This window comes from Tupaia chinensis, unplaced genomic scaffold (genome assembly GCF_000334495.1).
Source record: "Tupaia chinensis unplaced genomic scaffold, TupChi_1.0 Scaffold000396_1, whole genome shotgun sequence".
In the NCBI taxonomy this organism is placed as follows: domain Eukaryota; kingdom Metazoa; phylum Chordata; class Mammalia; order Scandentia; family Tupaiidae; genus Tupaia; species Tupaia belangeri.
In genome coordinates this window covers 1359524-1383212 of record NW_006159898.1, presented here as the reverse complement: position 1 = coordinate 1383212, position 23689 = coordinate 1359524, and the positions used below count along the sequence as shown (strand labels likewise).

The 23689-nt window shown below is 36.9% G+C and overlaps 1 protein-coding gene across 2 annotated transcripts in view; it reads left to right on the top strand.

Annotated features, from left to right (window-relative positions):
* The window catches only part of CHD1 (chromodomain helicase DNA binding protein 1), a 96289-nt gene that overhangs the window by 63796 nt on the left and 8804 nt on the right, over positions 1–23689 (top strand). Inside the window, exons 19-32 of one of the 2 annotated variants that reach the window (XM_027774068.1) lie at positions 234–382; positions 1150–1246; positions 1373–1468; positions 3195–3371; positions 7266–7426; positions 8703–8744; positions 9991–10121; positions 10914–11052; positions 11259–11409; positions 12552–12668; positions 13869–13997; positions 14487–14750; positions 15113–15253; positions 21105–21283. In XM_027774068.1, coding sequence (XP_027629869.1) covers positions 234–382; positions 1150–1246; positions 1373–1468; positions 3195–3371; positions 7266–7426; positions 8703–8744; positions 9991–10121; positions 10914–11052; positions 11259–11409; positions 12552–12668; positions 13869–13997; positions 14487–14750; positions 15113–15253; positions 21105–21283 — 1973 coding nt within the window. The remainder of the gene's footprint in view (positions 1–233; positions 383–1149; positions 1247–1372; positions 1469–3194; positions 3372–7265; positions 7427–8702; positions 8745–9990; positions 10122–10913; positions 11053–11258; positions 11410–12551; positions 12669–13868; positions 13998–14486; positions 14751–15112; positions 15254–21104; positions 21284–23689) is intronic. The other variant, XM_006154154.3, reaches the window with a different exon arrangement.

Below are 23689 nucleotides of genomic sequence, written 5' to 3'. Positions count from 1 at the left end.
CCCTATAATAAGGAGGGATATACTTTCAGAAATCTCAATTTGAAGCATTTAGCTTCTGTCATATAGTTTCTCTCTTTATTTCTATCTATGTTTTATTATATGTTCATTTTGCTTTGACCAGTGAGAATTTCGTGTAGGATAAGTTCCAGTTTGTGTGCCAATGTTGGGGCACCTCAGCTTAGCAAAACACTCTTTTGATTGCAGCTTATTTCCTTATGCATAATTTTTTCCAGGTGAATATTTATCGTCTAGTTACAAAGGGATCAGTTGAAGAAGATATTCTTGAAAGGGCCAAAAAGAAGATGGTTTTAGATCATCTTGTGATTCAAAGAATGGACACAACTGGGAAGACAGTACTACACACGGGTTCTGCCCCATCAAGGTAGTTGCTCTACTACAAAAATTGACATTTTAGAGTCACCCTAATCACATTTTTTGAAATACTGTACTACTACAAGTAGAACATAGAAGGTGTACTATATTTAGTGTTGTAATTTTTATTTCTTTCTAGATAAGCATGCATTCCATATCTAGCTTCACCATTGTGAATTTATGATGCTAAAAGAAATCCCTTTTATTTCTGTGTTTCAAGTTCTTAGTTAAAAAGATGTATTAGGGTCAGCTCCATAGCTTGAAGGTTAAAGCAGCCAAATTCCACATGGCCAATAGTATGGCTTGGGTCGTCCCCCATTTCTCTATCGCTGGCCATGCACACAGTCTCTTACAAAAGAAAAAAATATGTGTATATGTTAAAAAGATATACTAATACTTTATCATCTTACTTTCTTATGTAACTGTTATTAAGGGAGACTGGGGCCAGCTGGTGGCATGGAGATTAAGGCAACTGGATCTCACATGGCCAACTCCATTGTTGGAGTGCTGGTCCTGGTGTTTTGAAAATCACAGCAGGCACATGTGCTTGCTTGTCCAAAATCCTAAGAGGAGAATGAAGAAGGCTTGTGCAGTGGCCATGCCCCTACTAGGGGGTGATTTCTCACTTTCTCTTTCTCTCTTTCTCTCTCTCTCCGATGAGCACTCACATCCTATAACTACAACAAAAAAAGATTATGTCATTGATTATTAAGAGTGCTATGTAAATGTTAATTTTTGGACATTTAGTGTTAAATATTTTTGTTTTTCTATTTTTAGTTCTACTCCCTTTAATAAAGAAGAATTATCAGCTATTTTAAAGTTTGGTGCTGAGGAACTTTTTAAAGAACCTGAAGGAGAAGAACAAGAGCCACAGGTGAAAAAAAGTGCTTCAGGATAATATGTGTTATTTGATAAGAGGGAAAGCGTGAAGTTTATTTAAAATAAAGGTTTCTTTAAAGAGTGAAGTTTATTTAAAATAAAGGTTTCTTTTTAATTATAGGAAATGGATATAGATGAAATCTTGAAGAGGGCCGAGACTCATGAAAATGAACCAGGCCCTTTAACTGTTGGAGATGAATTGCTTTCCCAGTTCAAGGTAGGTTTTTAAATTTTTCTTTATAAATACATTAAGAAGGATTGTGTTACCCTTAAGTTTTTAGTTCATCTTTCTTTAAGCATAGTCAGCCTTTAAATTTGCTTAGTTGGGGCCAGCCCATGGCATGGTAGTTAAGGTGGCTGAATCTCACAAATTGGGGCCAGCCCATGGCATGGTAGTTAAGGCGGCTGAATCTCACAAGGCTAACTAAGTGATTCAAGTCCTGGACCCACGGGCTTGAACACACTGTGTGTGTGTGTGTGTGTGTGTGTGTGTGTGTGTGTGTGTGTGCATGTGCCCAAAATCCCCAAAGGAGAATTGGAGAAGAGATTGCAACATAACCATCCCCTACATAGTGGCACATTCATTCTCTCTCTCTCTCTTTCTCTCTCTCTCTCTCTCTCTCTCTCTCTCTCGCTGGCAAGTGCACTTGGCCTGCTGGCAAAAAAAAAAAAAAAATTGCTTTGTTGTATAAAACCTTTTCTCCCTTGTTCAGACAAATCAGTAGCAATCTGATTTGAAACAGACTGTCATTTATGAACAGTTGCATTTAGGTGAGTATAGTGGGCTGTTACTTTATAATTAGCATATAGAATAGTGTTCAGCAAACAGCATGTTTTCAAATATTTGAGTACATGAATGAATGTAATCTCTTACTTAGATTTCCATGGCTGAAAACCTAGTTGATGTTTATTAGAGCGGTTTTTGACATAAGGTTAGAAGAATGACCACAGATAAGAAACTCATATAAATCTGCCAAAGAAGTAAATTACTATTTATTAACACTTATGAATATTCCTGATTGATGACCATTGGAAGTGTTGTGAAGAATCCTAGAGCAACATATGTCTGCTGACGTGAGAGTTGAATGTCATTTGTATAAATTACTTTTGATTTGTTCTGTTAACTGCCTTTAATTCTGTTCTGATAATTTTGTCAATCCTTCTTAGATAAGGAGGATTCTTAGAAGTCATTTGGTTTGACCTACCTTGCCCTGTTGAAGAAACAAACCTAGATTTTTTTTTTTTTTTTTTTTAGAGGTTTTTGCTATAGGGCACCTGTGCTTGCCAGAAAGACAGAGAGACAGAAAGCGTGAAATTACCCCCCTAGGAGGGATGGCCACACTGCAATCTCTTCTCCTCCATTCTCCTCTCAGTATCTTGGGCACGCACGCACACATACCCGGCGTGAGTTTAAGCCACCAGGTCCAAGACTCGAACCACGGTCGACTACATGGAAGTCCAGCGACTTAGTCATTATGCTAACTGTTGGTCCCAACAAACCTAGATGGTTTAACAGCCATTTTTTGTTTAGTCCATAGTCATATTTATTATTCTGAGGGTATTTAGGTTTTGTAGTCATTTTCTTTCTTTTGCTCTCTTTTTTTTTTTTTTTTGGAGAGGCGTTTGCTATAGGGCGCATGCGCTCACCAGAAAGGCAGAGAGAGACAAAGAGAGAGAAAGTGAGAAAGCACCCCCTCACGGGGGATAGCCATGCCACAATCCCTTCTCCTCCATTCTCCTCTTGGGATCTTGGGCACGCACACACGCCTGGCATGAGTTTAAGCCATTGGCTCCAGGACTCAAACCGCAGTCGACTACATGGGAGTCCAGCGACACAGCCATTACGCCAGGTGGTCCCTGTAGTCATTTTCTAATGAGTAACTTCTCTCTGAGAAAAGAGATTTTTTTCTGTAATACTTTGTTAAAATTCTGAAATTTATTAGGTTGCCAACTTTTCAAATATGGATGAGGATGACATTGAGTTGGAACCCGAAAGAAATTCAAAGAACTGGGAGGAAATCATTCCAGAAGATCAAAGAAGACGATTAGAAGAGGAAGAAAGACAAAAGGAACTTGAAGAAATTTATATGCTCCCAAGAATGAGAAACTGTGCAAAACAGGTGACACTTTTTATTTCTAAAAATACTTTCTTAATACAGGAGTATTCTGCTAGGACAGAGTTTGTTGTTTATGAGATGCCTAAGTCCATAGTTTTCTCCTAATGTCTTTGATTTGATAATGTGTTTCATAAGATAAATTGAAAAATGTTCCCTCTTCTGTTTTTGGAAGTACTTTGTGTACAGTTAATTTTATTTCTTCATTTAAGTGTTTGAGAATACTTGTCAGGGAAAGTATCTAGGCCTGCAGTTTTCTTTGTTGGGAGAGTTTTACCTAATTAAACTTTTTTTTTATAGATACAAATTATTCAGGGTATCTTTTTTCTTGAAAATCAGTTTGATAGTTTGTTTCTTTTGAAGAATTTGTACATTTTAAGTTATTTACTTTATGGGCATGAAATTATGTATATTTCCTTTTTATCCTTGTTTTGTTTTGTTTTGTTTTGCTATAGGGCGCGTGCGCTCGCCAGACAGAGAGACAGAAAGCGAGAAATCACCCCCCGGGGGGATGACCAGGCTGCAATCCCTTCTCCTCCATTCTCCTTTCGGGCTCTTGGACATGCATGCACACGCGCCTGGTGTGAGTTTAAGCTGCTGGGTCCGGGACTCGAACCGCAGTCGACTACGTGGGAGTCCAACGACATAGCCATTACACTAACTGCTGGTCGTCCCCCCTTTTATCCTTTTATTGTCTGTAGGATATTTATTGTAGTAATATTTCCTTTCCATTTCTGTATATAATTTTGTTTTTTTATTATTCTAGCTAGAGGTTAATCCATTTTTTTCCCCCCAGAGAACAAGCTTTTGATTTCATTGAGTTTATTAATTCATCCTTCTTGTCTTTGGTTTAATTTGCTCTTCTTTTTTCATTTCTACAGGTACAGGCTTAGATACTGAATTGAAGTCTCTTAAAATATTAACATATAATACTGCACATTTTCCAAAAGCCCTGCCTTTTCTTTTTAGGTTTTTGCCAGAGGGAGTGTTTGCTTGGAGAGAGACAGAAGAGGGAAAGTGAGAAAGGGCTTGTTCATGCTGCAGTACCTTCTCCACTTTCATTTAGGCATGGTTCTCAAGCCACTGGGTCCGCGGCTCGAACTGCCATTGGCCATGGGCCTTACCTACCATGCCACCTGCTGACGCCAAGCCCTACTTTTTCTGAATCTTCCAAATTTTTCATTTGTTACCCCCCCTTCCCCCATTTAGAAATAGTTTATGATGGGAACCAGCAGTTAGCGTAATGGCTATGTCGCTGGACTCCCACGTAGTCGACCGCGGTTCGCGTCCCGGACCCGGTGGCTTAAAACTCACGCCGGGCGCGTGTGCGTACGTGTCCAAGATCCCAAGAGGAGAATGGAGGAGAAGGGATTGCGGCGTGACCATCCCCCCTGGGGGGTGATTTCTCGCTTTCTGTCTCTGTGTCTCTCTCTGTCTGGCGAGCGCACGCGCCCTATAGCAAAAAAACCTCTCCAAAAAAAAAAAAAGAAATAGTTTATGATTTCTTTCATGACTTCCTCTTTGATCCTTTGGGTTTTGTTTTATAAGTGTGCCATTTTTGTTTTCAACTGCTAGAGTGTTCATGCATTTGCCAAAGAGAGAGAGAGAGAGCGTAAGCACACACAAAGGCACTCTCCATTGGGGCATGGTCACGCAACCCTTTAAATCCCATTTTCTTTTCCCATCACATATGTATGTATGCATGTCCAAAGGCACACTTAACTCCTGTGCTAGGGAACTGACCCCCTAAAAGCCTTCCATTTCCAGATATTTGCTAGCGTTTCCAAGTACTTTGTTAATGATACTGTTGTAGTCAGAGAGCATATTTTGTGCAATTTCAATTTTTAAGAATTTGTTGATGTGAGACCAGCAGTTAGTGTAATGGCTATGTTGCTGAACTCCCATGTAGCCAACTGCAGTTCGAGTCCCAGACCCGGTGGCTTAAACTCACTCTGGGCGCATGTGCGTGTGTGCCCAGGATCCCCAGAGGAGAATGGAGGAGAAGGGATTTCAGCATGGCCATCCCCCCAGGGGGTGATTTCTCTCTTTCTCTCTCTCTCTCTCTCACTCTCTCTCTCTCTTTCTGGTGAGCATGTGTGCGCCCTATAGCAAAAATCCTCTCCCCCCCCAAAAAAAATTTTTGTTGATGTTGCATGGCCCCAATGTACGAAATCCCAAATTTTAAAATAATGATAGTGCCATGACACACTGTATTGGATCTTTCAGCAAACGTAAAATATCGTAATACTGTCTTTCCTTTTGTATTTACGTTTAATTTTTAGAATATTGCATTACAAGATTATTAGTCTTGATTATTGAGCTTTAAGGTGCTTCCTGAATTTTTGAGCCTGAGGCTAATGAGGAACATGGCTTGCTATAGTTCTTGCCCTGCTGTAGCTCCCCCAAGGGTAGAGTTTTCTCTTTTTTTCTTTTCCTACTACCATATTAGGTCTTTTCCCCAGTTCAATAGGTGAGAAGGGTATGACAAGGCTTCTTGTCTGTCCCAATGAAAGTGACTTCACCCTGTCTCAAAGCAATATGGAGGAAATCTTTCTATAGCTTACTGCGTTGTTAGGCTTACTTATGAGTACTTGGTGGAGGATTATGGAGAAATGCCTGATAGAGGGGGTGCAGGGTCTTCCTGAGTCTTTAACTCCCAGGGACTCCCAAAATACTTGATGTCTAACACTTGTGTTTTTTAAAAACAAGCCACTGTTTAAGTCCCTTCTCCTCTTATAAGCTCCTGTTCAACTCTCAGATGCATTTAAGAAAAAGTATAGTTTTTTTTTAAGAATTTTTAAATTTATTTTATTTATTATAATTTTTTAATTTGGCCAAAGAGAGAGAAGAAGGGGAATGAAAAAGCAAACCATCAGATATGGCACTCGAGCTATTTTCAGCCATGTGGCAGTTCAGCACCTTAACCACTATGTCATCTGCCTATCCCAAAGAAGTATAGTTTATAGATTAGATTTGTTCTAGAGTCAGAGCAGTGCTTCTACCGGTTTTCTACATAACAGGCAGAAATAGTCAATATATTTTTGTCCTGAAAATAACTATATGTTTCTCTTTTGTATTTATTTCTGTAAATCTCTAAATGGTTTCCTTTTAGATTGTGTAGGAATCACTGCCTTACGTTAGATCTCGTGAAAGAGTGGCAGGAGGGTAGAATAAGAAAGAAATACCATCCTTAAATTCAGTTAGCTTTCAAGATATTAGGGGTTCAGAATATGTACCAAAACTTTGGGAAAACTCTGAAAACATATAGAATGGTTCTGTTAAAGCTAACCATGTTGGGACTGGCAGATGATGTGATGGTTACATTGCTGGACTCCCACGTAGTTGACTGCCGTTTGAGTCCCAGACCTAGCAACTTAAAACACAAGCAGGGTTGGGAACCAGCAGTTAGCATAATGGCTATGTCACTGGACTCCCATGTAGTTGACCGCGGTTCGCGTCCTGGACCTAGTGGCTTAAAACTCACGCTGGGTGTGCGTGCCCAAGATCCCAAGAGGAGAATGGAGGAGAAGGGATTGCGGCGTGGCCATCCCCCCTGGGGGGTGATTTCTCGCTTTCTGTCTCTCTGTCTCTCTGTCTGTCTGGCGATTGCATGCGCCCTATAGCAAAAACTTCAAAACACAAGCAGGGTGTGTATGCATACATGCCCAAAATCCTGGAAGGGGAATGAAAGAGAAGGGATTGCAGCATGGCCATCCCTCCAGGGGGTGATTTCTCACTTTACGTCTTTCTGTCTCTCCTCAATGAGCACACATGCCGTATAGCAAAAACTAAAAACATATAGTATTACTGAAGTTCTGGCAGTATTTTATGATGTTTTTTATTGCTCTTAAAAGCCTTCTCTACTCTTTACTTAGGTAAATGTTTGTTTTCAAATTCTAGATTAGTTTCAATGGAAGTGAAGGAAGACGCAGTAGAAGTAGAAGATACTCTGGATCTGATAGTGATTCGATCTCAGAAAGAAAAAGTCCAAAGAAACGTGGAAGACCACGGACTATCCCTCGGGAAAATATTAAAGGATTTAGTGACGCAGAAATTAGGCGGTAAGATGGCATAAGACCATTTCACTTCAGCTTCATTTTATTAGAGGATGAAACTGAAATGTAAAAATCCTAGTTTTCAAAAACAAAAGTTTTGGAGGAGGCAGCTATATTTGAGTAGGAAGTGAATGATTCAGCTTTTGAATATGCTTTATATAACTTTGAAAGAACAAGTTTGGTATCTAATCTTTCCATATTACTTATTGTTAGGTTGTTTGGACTATTAACATTTTTTGTTTTATTAATGTGGTTTTTAACATAGTGACCCTTTTGAGTAAGAGTATATGTTACATATATTAGATTTATGAAAAAGTCTCATTATATATATGATTCCTAACATCACTAACTTTTTATGAGAATAATTTAATTCTATATATTTCTAATTTTTAATACTGACATGATTTGAATTTTGAGAGTAACCATTTTATAAGTATTTCTCTTATGTCCAAGTAGGAGTTCAGGTAGGACTGGCCATGCCAGATAAATTGCACCTTGCATTCAGAATATGTTTATACAAGTTTCTTTAAAGAAATCGGATAATAGGTTACCTTTGTTTTATGTATTAGTCTTGTGAGTGATGTTTGTAAAAAGGATTGTTCATTTTTATGGTGTTTTTGAGAGTTGTTTCTTTCAAGCCATTGTAACTCTTGTCTTTTAAATCATAGACCTGACTGATAAAGTTCTTCCTCATTCTTTCTGCCAGAAAACGAAATATATTGTTAGCTTTTGCTAAGGGTACTTTTACAATCACCTGATTTGCTGGATGTTTTCTTTAGTTAAAGAAGCATTTCAACCTCTACTTTTCCTGGATATTTTTCCTCATCCATTAACTATTTAAATACTATTTTGTGCTTAAGTAAAAGTTTGTTTTCCATTGTTGGTATAATACCACACATCTGAATTAAAACCATTAAATAAACTTTTATGAGCACTTGTGATGTGAGGAGGTGTAAGATTATTCTGGAGACACTTCCTGTGGTGGCTCTGAACTTTTGTCTTGTGAAATTAATAAAATGATTTCTAAAATAAAAATTAGTTTCTATTGTTTTATTTATATTGCTATCCAAATATCCTAGGTGTTAAAATATGTCTTGTCATACTTGGTATGTCTTAAATGTTTTAATATTTTTAGTTGTCTTCACTTTTGTTAGTAACAGTGCCTTGAATTGATTTTTTGCTTTAACAAGTTTTATTTCTATATACATTATAAACATGTATATTACCTTTTTATAATAGATAGTAAAGCACACATTTAAACCTGACAATTGTTCTCTGTTAGGTTTATCAAGAGCTATAAGAAATTTGGTGGCCCTCTGGAAAGGTAAATACATTTGTCATTCTCATAGAATTCTGGAATATGTTACATGCTGTCAGCTTTTTTTATTTGTACAAACATTTAGTTTACTTGTTTAAATTTACTTTTAAGAAGCATTTATAAATTATAGAATTACAGAAATTTGAGATTGTTTTGTTAAAAGGCTTTGTCCTATATTTAGTTCTAGTCTAAAATTTTCTTACCTGTAAATGAAGTTGTCTATAAAATACATGTTTAAGTTGTATTTTTATAACTGTGAGGCACTCTTTATGACTCTTTATCTCGTATTTCATCAACAACCATAAAATAGCATGAACAAATTTAGTTGTAGAGGGCCTGAGTTGCTAACCTATCCTGACAAATTTCTTTAGAGGTATTTACTTCCCTAATTATATCCTGCATTATATTAAAATTCCAATTATCAAGACAATTTTTGTGTATTTTTTAGTTCGTTAGAGGGACGTGCATGAGAGAGAGAGAGTAATCTGCCCTCCCCCTCACTCCCAGGAGAATAGTCATGCTGCAGTCTCTTCTCCATTCTTCATCCTGGATTTTGGGCACACAAGCACATGTGCATGGCATGTTTTTCAGGCCGTTGGGTCTGGGATTTGAACTGCTGAGTTGGCCATGTGGGATCCAGGTGCCTTAACCACCACACCACCTGCTGGCCCCTAGCGAGGTTTTAAAAATATTACTTATTAATCCCAATAATTGTTGGTATTTGAATATTCTTTGTCATTTGTTGTAATAAAGAGAAGCAAAGTTTTTTTCTCTGAAAAACTCCTCTTAAACCAGAAATTTTCTAGTTTATTTTGTGATGGTTTGCTTAAATTAAATACAGTGCAATATTTACATGATTATTTTAGATGATAAAAAAGTCTAAAAATTATTTATTTGATACGTAGTAATAATTCTTTTTACTTAAAATTATTACAAAGCTTCACTTCCTTTTGAACTTAAAATTTGAGCATTTGTGAAATGCTTTTATAGATTAGGTATATTCTTGAGGTATACCATTTATTCTATAGTGAATTAGCTTACTTCATTATTATCTTTAAATATATAAAAGAATAATTTCTCTGCCAAATCATCCTGTCTTTTACGTATTTCACGCCACTTAATGTGAATGAGAATTTATAGAGCAAGCAGTGGAGTGATAAATAAATCTTGGAATATAGTGATACTTGGTTTATCTTAGATGACACCACTTCATTTAGCATGTTTACCTAAGAATTGTATTATTTTGTTACAGACTAGATGCAATTGCTCGAGATGCTGAATTGGTTGATAAATTGGAAACAGACCTTAGACGACTAGGAGAATTGGTACATAATGGTTGCATTAAAGCTTTAAAGGATAGTTCTTCCGGAACAGAACGAACAGGTAACATTAAAGTGAGAATTAAAGGTTTTAAATATACTTTTATTGAGTTAGATATTACATCTGAAATTTCCTGTTCATCAGTCTGAAAAGATGCTTTTCAAAAAGATCATTGGGAACTGTAGCATGTGCCTATAATCCAAGCTACTGCAGAGGCTGGGACTGGAGGATTATAAATTTGAGGCCAGCCTTGGCCATATAGCAATACTCTGTGTCTTGGCAAAGAGAGGGAGGGAGGGGTGTGGGAGAAAGGAGAGAGAGAGAGAAAGAATAAGTAGGGCCATTCTGGGTAATTGAAAAACAGAATTGCAGTTATGAAGGCAGTAGGATCTAGGGTCTATCCTGTATAGCCCTTGGTATATTCTGACAGGGATATAATGCTAAGTATTACTACTGGCTGTACTATCATTTTAGTGTAGATGATTAGGGAGAGATAATGTAAGTTGGTTAACCACATGCTGTTGGTTTAGGGCATAGTTATTATTTTTATTGTATAGTTCATCAACTAGAATTACTATTTAGATAAAATTTAGTAGCCAGATGTACTGAAAAAGTCATACTAGAACTTGGATTTAGAGATTGATGCTAATTGCTCTATCTTGTGTAACTAATAATTATATGAAATACTTTGTGAATCTTTTATCTACTAGATTATAATCATTAGCATGTATGTAGTGAAATTTAAGATTTGCCATAACCCTCTACTTCATAACATAGAAGTATTATGTAATTTGTAGCATATATTGTTTTGTAGGATTGTGTTTTATACTTTTTTCTACTTTCTAAAAAATTAAGGTGGTAGACTTGGAAAAGTGAAGGGTCCTACATTCCGAATATCAGGGGTACAGGTGAATGCTAAGCTGGTCATCTCCCATGAAGAAGAATTGATACCTTTGCACAAATCCATTCCCTCAGATCCAGAAGAAAGAAAGCAGTGAGTTATTTATTTTAAACTATTGTAACATTTGTTATTTGATACTTTTAATATGCATATGTTAATGATTTTATTGGTATAATTGGCTAGTTTGGGGTTAATTTTTTTTTAATGCATAGTATTTTGAAATTCTAATGACTCAACTATTACGATTTTTTAAGTAAAGCAATTATAAACTTTGATGGTAGTTATTGACTTTATTCTAGGTATACTATCCCATGCCACACGAAAGCAGCTCATTTTGACATAGACTGGGGCAAAGAAGATGATTCAAATTTGTTAATTGGTATCTATGAATATGGATATGGAAGCTGGGAAATGATTAAAATGGATCCTGACCTCAGTCTAACACACAAGGTACTTATGTACTTCTTTATTCTGCTGACCATTAATGTTGAATTAATTATTTTTTTACAGAATTATTTTATTTAATTTTATTTATTATTGTTATTTTTAGTTTGACCAGAGAGAGGGAAAGTGAGAAGTCAAGCTACCAGGTCTGACACTCAAACCAAGGTCAGCCATGTGGGAGTACAACGCCTTAATCACCACACCACCTACATTTATTTTATATCAATAGATAAATGATTCTTCGTATTCTTGGAATTTTTATATACGTTATATGTAAATACATTGTTATTGAGAGAAAAAGGGAATCAAAGTGTTATGTAATGTTTAATAACATAACCAGCTGATGGAATAGTGGTTAAGGCTCTGGGCTCCCACATAGTTGACTGTGGTTCAAGTCCTGGACCTGGTGGTTCAAAACTCACACTGGGTGCTTGTGTGTGCATGCCCAAAATTCTGAGAAGAGAGTAGAGGAAAAGGGACTGTGGTGTGGCCATCCCCCCAGGGGGTGATTTCTCTCTCTCTGTTTCTCTGTCTCTGTGGAGAGTGTATGTACACTATAACAAAAATCCCTATTAAAAAAAAAATGAAAAAACCTACTGGATATTAAATACACTTTTATATATTTGAAAGAAATTTGTAACCTCATACCTTCTGTATTTAGTCTGAAAGGTAATATGAAGGTTTTTGTTTTGGTTTGGTTTGTTTTTTTTTTTTGAGGTACAGTCATGCATTACTTAATGAAATACGTAGTGAAAAAATATGTGATCAGTCAATTTCATTGTTATAGGAACATGAATAGGGTATATGAAACACAGACTTGATGGTATATCCTACACGTAACCTTTGTTATGTGGTATAATCTCATAGCACTGCTGTCATATATGCAGCCATCATTGAACAGAACTTTGTTATGCAATGCATGACTATGTTTTATTGGGAGTTAGTTCCCATGAACATTGAATCTTTGCCTGTGTCATAAAGGGGTAAAAAATGAATTTTGTGTTGAGTTGTTTATTTTTATAAATGTTAGGAATTATAACTACTTTGTGAATTATATATACTTTTTAAAATTGTTTAACATTTCTTAACCAGTGAATTTCTCATGCTATTTATTAAACATAAGCTGAAAAAATTACTTGCTTTTCCAGATTCTTCCAGATGATCCTGATAAGAAACCGCAAGCAAAACAATTGCAGACACGTGCAGACTACCTCATCAAATTACTTAGTAGAGATCTGGTAAAGGCTCAGAGACTTTCTGGCGCAGTAAGTAAAAAAGTTCAGATGCTTACGAGCAGTTACTTTTCTGTAAACACATACATGTGTTTTTCTGTATTTGAATATGTTCATATTGTGCCTTAAATTATCTGAGCATACCTGTTAAAACTAGTGAGTCTTATCTTTTAGAAGTAAATCCTATAATTTTCAGTGCTTGGTATGAGAGTAAAGAAATATGTTAAGAGTGTACAGTACTTTCGGGGAAAGTAAGCTCACATTACTGCCATATTTGGAGACATTAGCTTAAGAGAGGTAGCATCAGAGATTGTCACTGACCACACTGTCAATAACTACCTATGTAGCATTAAAAATCATTTTTAATTCTGTCTCTGGTTTTAAATTTAGAAGGGTGAAAAATGCTTTTCTGTTTCTTTTAACCCTCATCTGAAAACATTATTTTTGGTTAGTAGATATTAAACACGTGAATACGTTTGAGTCTTTAAATGTCTATCACTTTTGTTGACTTTCTAAGATTGATACAGTTTATTAGAAACAGATATATATTGTAGCTTCCAGATTTAGTACTGTTTGTTTTCATGTGTTTAATTTTTAAAACTAATTATTTCCTACATGCTCTAATGGGGAAGAGGGGAATAGAAAGCATCCCCTAATGGGGCATGGCCATACTACATTCAGTTCTTAATTTCTCCATCTTCTCAGGATTTTAGATGTGCACTCATATGTATCTAGTATGTCTTTCAAACCACCAGGGCCAGGATTCAAACCACAATGTTGGGACCAGCAGTTAGAGTAATGGCTATGTCACTGGACTCCCATGTAGTTGACCACGGTTTGAGTCCTGGACCTGGTGGCTTAAACTTATGCCAGGCACATGTGCGTGCGTGCTCAAGATCCTGAGAGGAGAACAGAGGAGAAGGGATTGCGGCAGGGCCATCCCCCCTGGGGGGTAATTTCTCACTTTCTGATTTCTGTCTTTCTCTCTACACGCCCTATAACAAAAACCTCTCCAATAAATAAATAGATAGATAGATAGATAGATAGATAGATAGATAGATAGATAACAAAACAAAACAAAACACAGTGTTGGCCATGAGAGCTCTGACTCCCTTAACCATCACTCCAGGGAACCAGCCCTAGACTTAGTAATTTAAGAAGTTTTTTATTTGTTTTGTTTTGTTTTAATGAAATCTGTAGAGTTGCTTAATATAAAAAAAATAATTTTTTTAGGGAGGTTCAAAGAGGAGAAAAGTAAGAACTAAGAAGAATAAAGCAATGAAGGCTATGAAAGTAAAAGAGGAAATAAAGAGCGACTCTTCTCCTCTGCCCTCAGAAAAGTCTGATGAAGATGATGATAAGGTAAGACTGTGTTTTAGAACAGCAATCTTTTTCATGGAAAGAGAACATGACATTTTTATGTCCTTTGTGCCATTTAAGTTTGATGTGAAATGCTACTCAAAATAAATTTGAGCCTGAAATACCACTTTGAGGTACTGAAGAGTTTTTTTTTGTTTGTTCTTTTTTTTTCTTTCATAGTCTCATTTATAGAACAGAATTTTCTCTATCTAGTAGGTAGAATCTATCACTAGAGGCTTAGAACAAAGGTCCTTCCTTTTCAAACATTTGCCAATTAAATGAGTTTCTGTCTCCTTTAATTTTATTATGAATTTGGATGGGACTGGCTCATCTTAGTTTATAGAATGGTAAACATTGCATGTATCATTACTTAGGGGATTCTGGGTTGTCCATTTCAGAATCCACATACATGCAATCCATAGTTGTGCAAAGAAAAATTAGTTTTTGTCAAAATTTGGTTAGTAATACATTGGCCGTACTTGCACTTTTCAGGATGAGATCACTTCTGTGAAACATCCAAATAAAAAAATTAAAACAGAAAGAGACAGTGAAGAAAAACCTGAGCCAGATGTTTGTATAAAGAAGGATCCAGAAGAAAAGAGGGAAGCAAAAGAAAAAGAGAATAAAAGAGAACTTAAAAGGGAGATAAAAGAAAAAGAGGATAAGAAAGATATAAAAGAAAAAGATATTAAAGAAAAAAGAGAAAACAAAGTAAAAGAAGCTATACAGAAAGAAAAAGACATAAAGGAAGAAAAGGTATGCAAATTGTAATATAAAAATTAGTAGAACACTCAGCATATTTATATTTCAGGAGACTAAAATGCATTATCAGGCATCCTAGTCTCAATAACTGAATTTTGGAAAGTACATATGAGTATATAGTAGAGAAGAAAAATAGGGTTGAATACTTATAAATGCCTTACCTACAGGGTAGCATCATAGAGCAGCTTTATTTTTTTGGTTTCTCCAAATGAAACTGGGAAAAGCATTAGCTCAAGTATTGATAGGTAATAAGCACTTGCAGAATAAACTGGGACCGTAATTTTCTGGAAGTGATCAATCATTTTACCTTTGTTGCTGTTGGGTTTTGTTTCTCTTTCTCTCTTTTTTTTCCCCAGCTGAATGAATCCAAGTCTGATAGTAAGGAAAGAGCCAAGAAATCTTCAGCATCTGATGCTCCAGTTCATATTACTGCAAGTGGTGAACCAGTTCCCATATCTGAAGAATCTGAAGAACTAGACCAGAAAACATTTAGCATTGTAAGCAGTACACTTCCTGATTATGAGTATTAACTTTCGAGTTTTTAATTTAGGAATTTATTTGAACTTCATAATATTACAGATTAATGAAAGTAATAGATTTTAAAATTTTGAAGATATCTTAACAGGAAAACTTAATAATAAAGACTCTAAGAAGAGGGTTTTCGTTTTTGTATTTTTTTTTAAGAATTATCTTATTTAACTTTATTTATTTTAATTTGACCAGAGAGGGTGGGGGAGAGAGAAAGGAAGTTACCAGGTCCAGGACATGAACTAGGGTTGGCCATGTGGGAGTCCAGTGCCCTTAACCACCATGACACCTGCTGGCCCAAAGAGAGGATTTTAAGGAATACTTACAGTGACTTTTTTACAGATTTTAAGATTTTAAATTTTTCACTTAGCAGACTTCTTGTATTATATATATACATACGTTATATATGTGTGTGTGTGTGTGTGTGTGTATGTAAATATATATGTATATGTGTGTATATATATGTGTGTGTGTATGTGTGTATATATATATGTAGCTGCTTATCTGTGGTAAAGGACTAGGTTTTATTTTTTAATCCTATCTATAAAAGAACAGTATTTTTGGAAAAATGAAAAGTGAAAAAGTTTCAACTAGAAAAGTGAAATAAAAAAAAAAACTATTCAAAATATAAGCCTAATGTTATTACTAGATTCAGTAGACAAAATTGCAGTGTCAGGCGAGCAGGTGGCATGGAGGTTAAGGTGACTGGATCCCACATGGCTGACATTGGTGGCTTGAAAACCATTCCAGGCACGTGTATCTGTATGTGTACCCACAGTCCCACAAGGTAACTAGAGAAGGGATTGCAGTGCGGCAGTTCTCCTGGGGGGGACTGGTTTCTCTCTTTCTCTCCCTCTCTCTGTGTCTCTCTCTGGTAAGTGCCCATAGCAAAAACAAACAAAAAAAACCCTGAAAACAACAACTGCCCTGTCAAATTGCTATAAAACACGGTTTCTGTACCTATATTATGGATTGGCACAGGTTCATGGACCACACTTTGAAGAACACTGGTCTAAGATACACTGGTTTTGTATGTTGTGATTTTATATTCTTTAGAGTAATTGTGAGGATTAAATGTATTGGCAAAGTACAACTTTCATAGCAGTGCTATTGTCTTTTTAAAGAAAGCTCAGAAAATTAAACAATTCCTAGCGATTACATCAGAGGTTGTTAATAAATTCAAACATGCCAAGCAATTTGATGAACACTAAAAAGTCCAGAAATAGAGCAGTCAGGAAGGAGAGTAATAAATTTTGGAGAAAAGAAAACTGTGTAATATGAGATAAGCATGGAATATTCAGAGCTTGAACCAGGAGTACAGAATGTATCGCTAGGGCCCAGCTAGTGGCATGGCGTTAGGGCATTTAGCGCCTCTGTGGCCAGCTACACAATTTGAGTGCCATATTGATCCTGGGAGCTTGCTTGTAAAACACTGGGCATGTGTGCTTGCATGCCCAAAAGTCCCAAAAGAATAGAGGGGAAGGGACTGCATGATGGCACTCTTCCCTGGGAGATGTTTTCTCACCACTATAGTCCTGCTCTCCTCCAGTGGGAACACATACCCTGTAGCTAGTTTTTTCATTTTTATTTTTAGGTTTTTGCCATAGTGTATCTGTGTTCGCTGGAAAGAGACAGAGGCAGTGAGAGAAAAGTAAGAAATCCACCTCCTCCCAGTTGGGGGGATGCCCACACTTTAATTCCTTTAGGCACGTGCACACAGTGAGCTCTTCAGCCCTCTGGTGAGTGCAGTGTGCTTTTTCTCAACACCCCACGAGCACATTGTCCCCCACACCCTTAATGGCAGTGATGTCAAATTTTTCTCCGCCCGATGTTGGTGTTGAGTACTCATAAAATGTGCTGAACTTCAGGGATCACTTCAGATGTGGCACAAGCAGTAGTTTGTGGGCCTCCTGTGGGAGAGCACTTTTTTCCTTTGTCCATGCTTCGTCAAGCCTTCTGACGTTTTCATGTAACAGCTAAAATGAGAGATTTTCTATTGTGCCCAATGCATAAATACCTTCTCTGTTAATCTTAAGTTATCTTCGTGTATCATGGAAATGAAGAGTGGAATAGTTTTAAACATGGACTCAAGAACCAGACTTTCTGGGCTTGAGCAGGATTTTATTTCTGTATAAAAAGTTCCTTTTTTATTTGGAGGTCATCGTGAATATTAAATTCAGTGACTTTTTCTTAGTCTACCTTGTTCTCAATATCTTTGCCTTGTATGACCCCCCCTTGATTTTCCTTATCTCTCACTGATTTGTCTTCCTAAATGACGCTATTTACAGTGTAGAAAGCACAGCTTTGAAGTCAGTCAGACTTGGCTTGACAGCTGTCTTTCTGTTAGAGCTTCAGTCTCTTTTGTAAAATAGATTAAATAATCTCATGAAGGACTATTGTCAGGGTCAGATGGGATACATTTAAAGCAGCCTCAGGACCAGCAGGTGGTGTGGTGGTTGGGGCTGGAATTCCACATGACCAACTGCAGTTCAAGTCCTGGAACTGGTGGCCTGAAAGTCATGCCAGTAACATGTGTGCACGTGCCCAAAATCCCAGAAAGAGAATGGAGGAGAAGGAATTTTGGTAGGTCCATGCTCCCTGAGGGGGTGATTTCTCACTATCCCTCTCTCTGCCTCTCTTTGGTGAGCACATGCACCCTATGGCAAAACTTAAATAAATAGATAAATAGATAAATAAATAAATAAATAAGCAGCCTCTGACTAATAAGTACTTTTATGTATTAGTTATGTTTCTAGCTTCTATCTTTAAATTGTAGTCTTAGCATAGATTTTAGTTATTCGCTCCTCTTTTTCTCCCCACTCACATCCAGTGACGAATCCTGTTGGCCTTACCATATTGGTCCAAGCCACAGCCATCTTTTTCCAGAATCACTTTAACAGCCTCCTAGCTATTTGTGCTGCTTCTACTCTTTCCGTCCTACTCTGTACCTTAACTTACCTATCAGTTTGCGGTTCACACAGCAATCAGAGTGATGATGACTCTTTTTTTTAAAAGAATTATTTAACTTTATTTATTATTATTATCATTATTATTTTCCAGTTTGATCAGAGAGAGATAGAGAGAGAGAAAGAGGAAGTGAGAAAGCAAGCCACCAGGTCCTAGACTTAAACCGTGGTCGGCCATGTGGGAGTCCAGCGCCTTTAACCACCATGCCACCTGCCAGCCTGATTATGACTCTTACAGGTTATGTTATTCCCATGTTAGCTCTATGTTTAAAACCTTCAAATGGCTTTTCATCTCACTAAAGATAAAAAATCCCCAACAGTAACCTAAAACAAATACATCTTGTTGACTGCAGTCATCATTTCCCACTTCTCTCATTCATTCTCTGGCCACACTGCAATTCATATTATTTCATAAATATGTAAAAATTTTAAGACATTTATATTTGCTCTTCACGATACCTGGATTAGCTTACTTTTCCATTTTTTTCTTTAGGCATATGCTGAAGTATTGCTCTTCCCTGAATTCTTAAATAAAATAAGAAGCTCCCCGCTCTTTCTTGCTTTATTTTTCCTTTAGCACAAGTTGTCACCGTCCTTACAATGTTTATTTATTGGCCATCTTATATTATGAGTTCCGGGTCCATACAAAGTTTGCTTCAATTACTGCTCTATTTTGGGTCTAGAACAAAGTACTCAGAAACAAATCTATACATTTATACATGGAATTTATAAAAAGAATGGCCCTTCAGTAGGTGGTGTGAGGATTGTGTTTTAAAATAAATGGTGTTGAGGGACCAGGAGATAGCATAAGGGTTACATCGCTGGACTCCCACATAGTCGACCTTGCTTCAAGTCCTGGATGTGGTGGCTTAAAACATACTGTATGTTGGGGACCAGCAGTTAGCGTTATGTCACTGGACTCCCATGTAGTCAACTGTGGTTCGCATCCCGGACCCGGCGGCTTAAAACTCATGCTGGGCGCATGTGCGTGCATGCCCAAGATCTCGAGAGGAGAATGGAGGAGAAGAAATTGTGGCGTGGCCATCCCCCCTGGGGGGTGATTTCTCGCTTTCTATCTCTCTGTCTCTCTCTGTCTGTCTGTCAAGCGCATGCGCCCTATAGCAAAAATAAACCTCTCCCCCCCCCAAAAAAAAAGAAAAAAAAACATACCGGACGTTTGTGCATGCATGCCCAAAATCTCAGGAGTACAATGGAGAAGGCATTGCGACATGACCACCCTCCCACGGGGTGATTTCTTGCTTTCTATCTCTCTGTCTCTCCAGCAAGTACATGCACCGTATAGGGATGCCAGGGAGACAGGAAATCTCTTTAAAAAATAAATAAAACAGGTATTGTTGAATTAACTTGATGTATTTTCTGATATTGACCCATTTTTACCAGTTTTCTTCTCATAATGTTAAAATAGTTTATTTTTAAATTTATTTTGAAGAGAGATTTTTGCTATAGGGCACATACACCCACCAGAGACACAAGAAGTGAGAAATCACCCCCGGGGGGATGCCATGCCAGCAGTACGTTCTCCATTCTCTCTGGATTTTGGGCATGCATGCACACATGCCTTGTATGTTTCAAGATGCTGGATCTAAGACTTAAACCATGGTTAGCCATGTGGGAGTCCAGCAATGTAACCATTACACCATCTGCTGGTTTCTTTTTACTTATTATATTCATAAATTTTATCCTAAAGCTTGTTTTATGTCATTTTTTTCCCTGATTTTGGTATATGGTTATAATTTTTATTACTGTAGTAAAACCGGATCATACAGTTTTTGATGGGCCATCCTTTTGTTCATTATTATACTAAGGATCAAAGAAAAGGTTAATCTCTGTCAACCACCTGCCTAAAATGTTAATTTCTCATATTCTTTGTTTCAGTCTGCTTATAATTGTTTGCTACAATATGAAAAAATAACCATTTTTGTAGAACCTAAGTAAAACCCAAAGCTTTTACCTTCACAGAGACTAATTTTTTTTTTTCTTTTTTTGGAGAGGTTTTTGCTATAGGGCGCGTGCACTCGCCAGACAGACAGAGAGACAGACAGAGAGATGGAAAGTGAGAAATCACCCCGCAGAGGGGATGGCCACGCCGCAATCCCTTCTCTTCCATTCTCCTCTCGGGATCTTGGGCACGCGCACACACGTGCCCGGCGTAAGTTTAAGCCACCAGGTCCGGGACTCGAACCGTAGTCGACTATGTGGGAGTCCAGCAACATAGCCATTATGCTAACTGCTGGTCCCCACAGACACTAATTTGAAATGAGAAAGGAAAGCTTGTTTTCATGAAGAAAATCTGCCTCTAATAATATGAGGGAACTTCAGAAGTTCATGGAAAAATGGAATTGAAGAGCAAGTTTATTGCACCAGCAGATAGCCTGGAAGTTAAGGCCGCTGGACATGGCTGGTTGAGTGGTTCAAGTCCCAGACTTGACAGCTTGAAAAACACCCCGAGTGTGCATGCATGCCCAAAATCCTGATAGAAGGGTTAGCAGTATGGCCTTTCTGCCAGGGAGTTGGGGGAGAGCAGTGATTTCTTACCACCGCCCCACCCCACCACCATGTCGCTGGTGAGTGCAGAAGCACTTAGCAAAACAAAAACAAAGAGCAAGGTTATTTTGGTATAAAAAGATTTTTTTGAGATCTGTACATTTTTATCATAATGCTCATTTTCCATGAATTTTTTGAAAGCCCCTCCTGTTTAAGACCTTTGAGATAAGATTTAGTTGCTCACTTTGCCACCAAACAATGTATATTTGTTCATGGAAATATCATGGAAAGAGGTATATTTTGTTGAATTCAGATTTTTAATGTACGTATTTATGTTATTTTCCCCAAGTGTAAAGAAAGAATGAGGCCTGTCAAAGCAGCTTTGAAACAACTTGATAGACCTGAGAAAGGCCTTTCAGAACGAGAACAACTGGAGCATACCAGACAGTGTTTAATAAAAATTGGAGACCATATCACAGAATGTCTGAAAGAATATACAAATCCTGAACAGATTAAGCAATGGAGAAAGTAAGTGATACTGTTTTTTGGAACTGTTTCATTTATAATTGTGTAGTCATTTGTGTTTCAGTTTACTTTTCTACTACTGAATTTTTTTTGTTGTTGTTAACAAAACCATGTATAAAGATTTAACCAGAGGGCCAGCTGGTAGCAAGGTGGTTAAAGCTGCTAAATCTAGCATGACTGATTTCTTGGTTAGAGTCCCACAATTTGCAGCTTGAAAAATAAACTGGGTATGTGTGCGTGCGTGGCCAAAATCCCAAAAGTGGAAATGGAGATGAAATTGTGGTGTGGCCATGCCTCATGAGGGGGTGATTCCTCACTTTACTTCTCTGTGTCTGTCACTCCCTAGCAAGCACATGCATCCTCTAGCAAAAACAAAAAAGATTTATCTTGATTGTTTTTATTTTTTCCTTTTAATTTTTAAGCTTTTTAATTGTGAGTGATTGCTTAATTATGTATCATAGTGAGCTACAGATTGCATCTCTGTTTTTAAATAAGAAAAAGTGAAAGTTTCATTAAAATTCTCACTGCTTATTTTTTAAAGTCTCTGCAGAGCACCAAGTTATTTTTAGTAGCAATACCTTTAGAAACTGGTGTGTCCCCCAAATTCCATTGTTATATAAATGTAGCAACAATATCTATGTATGTATATGAAGTTGTAAAAAATGAACATCCTCAAGCAATGTAAATTGCAAACCTTTGTTTTCTTTACTTTAGAAGCAGTAGCCAATTGATCTTAAAATTGAAAATCTGAGCTGCTATATTAAGAGTCAGCTCTCTTGATTACCAGAACTATATCAGTGTTAAGTCAGACTATGGACAAATTAGAAAAAAAATACAGTGGGCACATGCCAGTCACTGATACAGTTTAATTAGTCTGCTGACTTCTTTGCTGATTTGTAATGCAGCTACAGCGCAAAACAAAAAGTGGAATGACACATTTCTGAAGGAGCAATGATGATTAGATTAAACCTTTAGCAAAGATTTGTTTTACCCTTTCTCGTTGAACTCGACAAAGACCCATTTAGAGAAAGCAGCTAGGATAAAGTTGATCATGATCACTAGACTTTTGTACACAACTGAAAATGGAACTGTCATGCTTAGAGAACCTGAAACTGCATGGACAGTAATGGCCCAAAAATCACGTGCCTGAAAGGCCATGGAGTGATTGCTGGAGTTGGCATCACATCCACTCAGTCCTTGCCTAATCTTTGACTTCATAATGTTGAACAGTTTCTACTACCTGTAAGCCCCAGTGTTATTTATCTCTAAAATAATAACATTTATCATTCAAATAATTTTGTAAACTATAGGTGCTACATGTTTTTCAATTGTTGCATGTTAAATTTGATTACATTATGAGGATCTAGAGACAGTTATCTTAAAGTATAATATTCACAGTGTCTGGCTTTTATTTATACAGTTGGAATACACACACACACACGTACTGGAGCTTTAATGCTTTCCTTTTATATCATACACAGAGTTATTTTATCTTTCTCAAGCTCATACTTATATATTTATTTTTAACTACATGCACATGTAACTGGTGTGTTTTGTTTTAAACTGCCAGAGCTGGAATCTAAACATGGTTGGCCATATGGGAGCTGGAGCTCCCTTAACAATAGGGCTGTAGGGCCAGGCCTCTCAAGCTCTTTCAACTTAGAATGAATCCCAAAGCATGGAACCATGGACTAGCAATGCAGTGAAGTTCAGTCCTATGTGTTAGACTTAAATAAGAATTTTCAAATTTTTTATATTCAAGATCGAAAGTGAAACTTTTTGTCCATGGCTTTCAAACATATTCGGGGTTGTCTGTGACACAGCTAGGCAGTTAAAGGCAATTCCATGTATTAGTCTAAAGCTAAATTTAGCTAATTTAAAGGATTATATTAATATTACTTTCTAATTTTTAGTGTAAAAATGCTTGGCTTCTATCTTTTATATTTTACTAGACAATCAAATTAGAAAGTTTGGCAACTCCTTTAAGTAATGTCTTCTGCCAAGAATGGGTTGTTATTTTTAGAGGACCACTGAGAGAAAAAAATACTTAATTATATTATACATGCCAATTTTGAAGTTGTAATTGGGATTTACAGTTTTGAGGTTGTGAAGAAGTGGAATATTTACTTGCTTTTTAGATGAGAAATAAGGAACATCTTAACTGAAATTGTGTAGTTTTAATGCAAGTAAGATAACATTTCAGATATGGTTTATTTTTAGGAATGAGGGAGGAAAAACTTTTAGAAAAAGACCAGTAGCTAGGAGATTTTTTTTTTTTTAATGTTTTGTCACTTTTACCTCCAAAGACCATGCTCAGGTATCACTTTTCTTTCTTTAAAGGGAAAGGCTTTCTTTGTTTTTCTCACATTTAGTTCTCAACTACCTCTACTTCAGGTTCCTTGGTGTTCA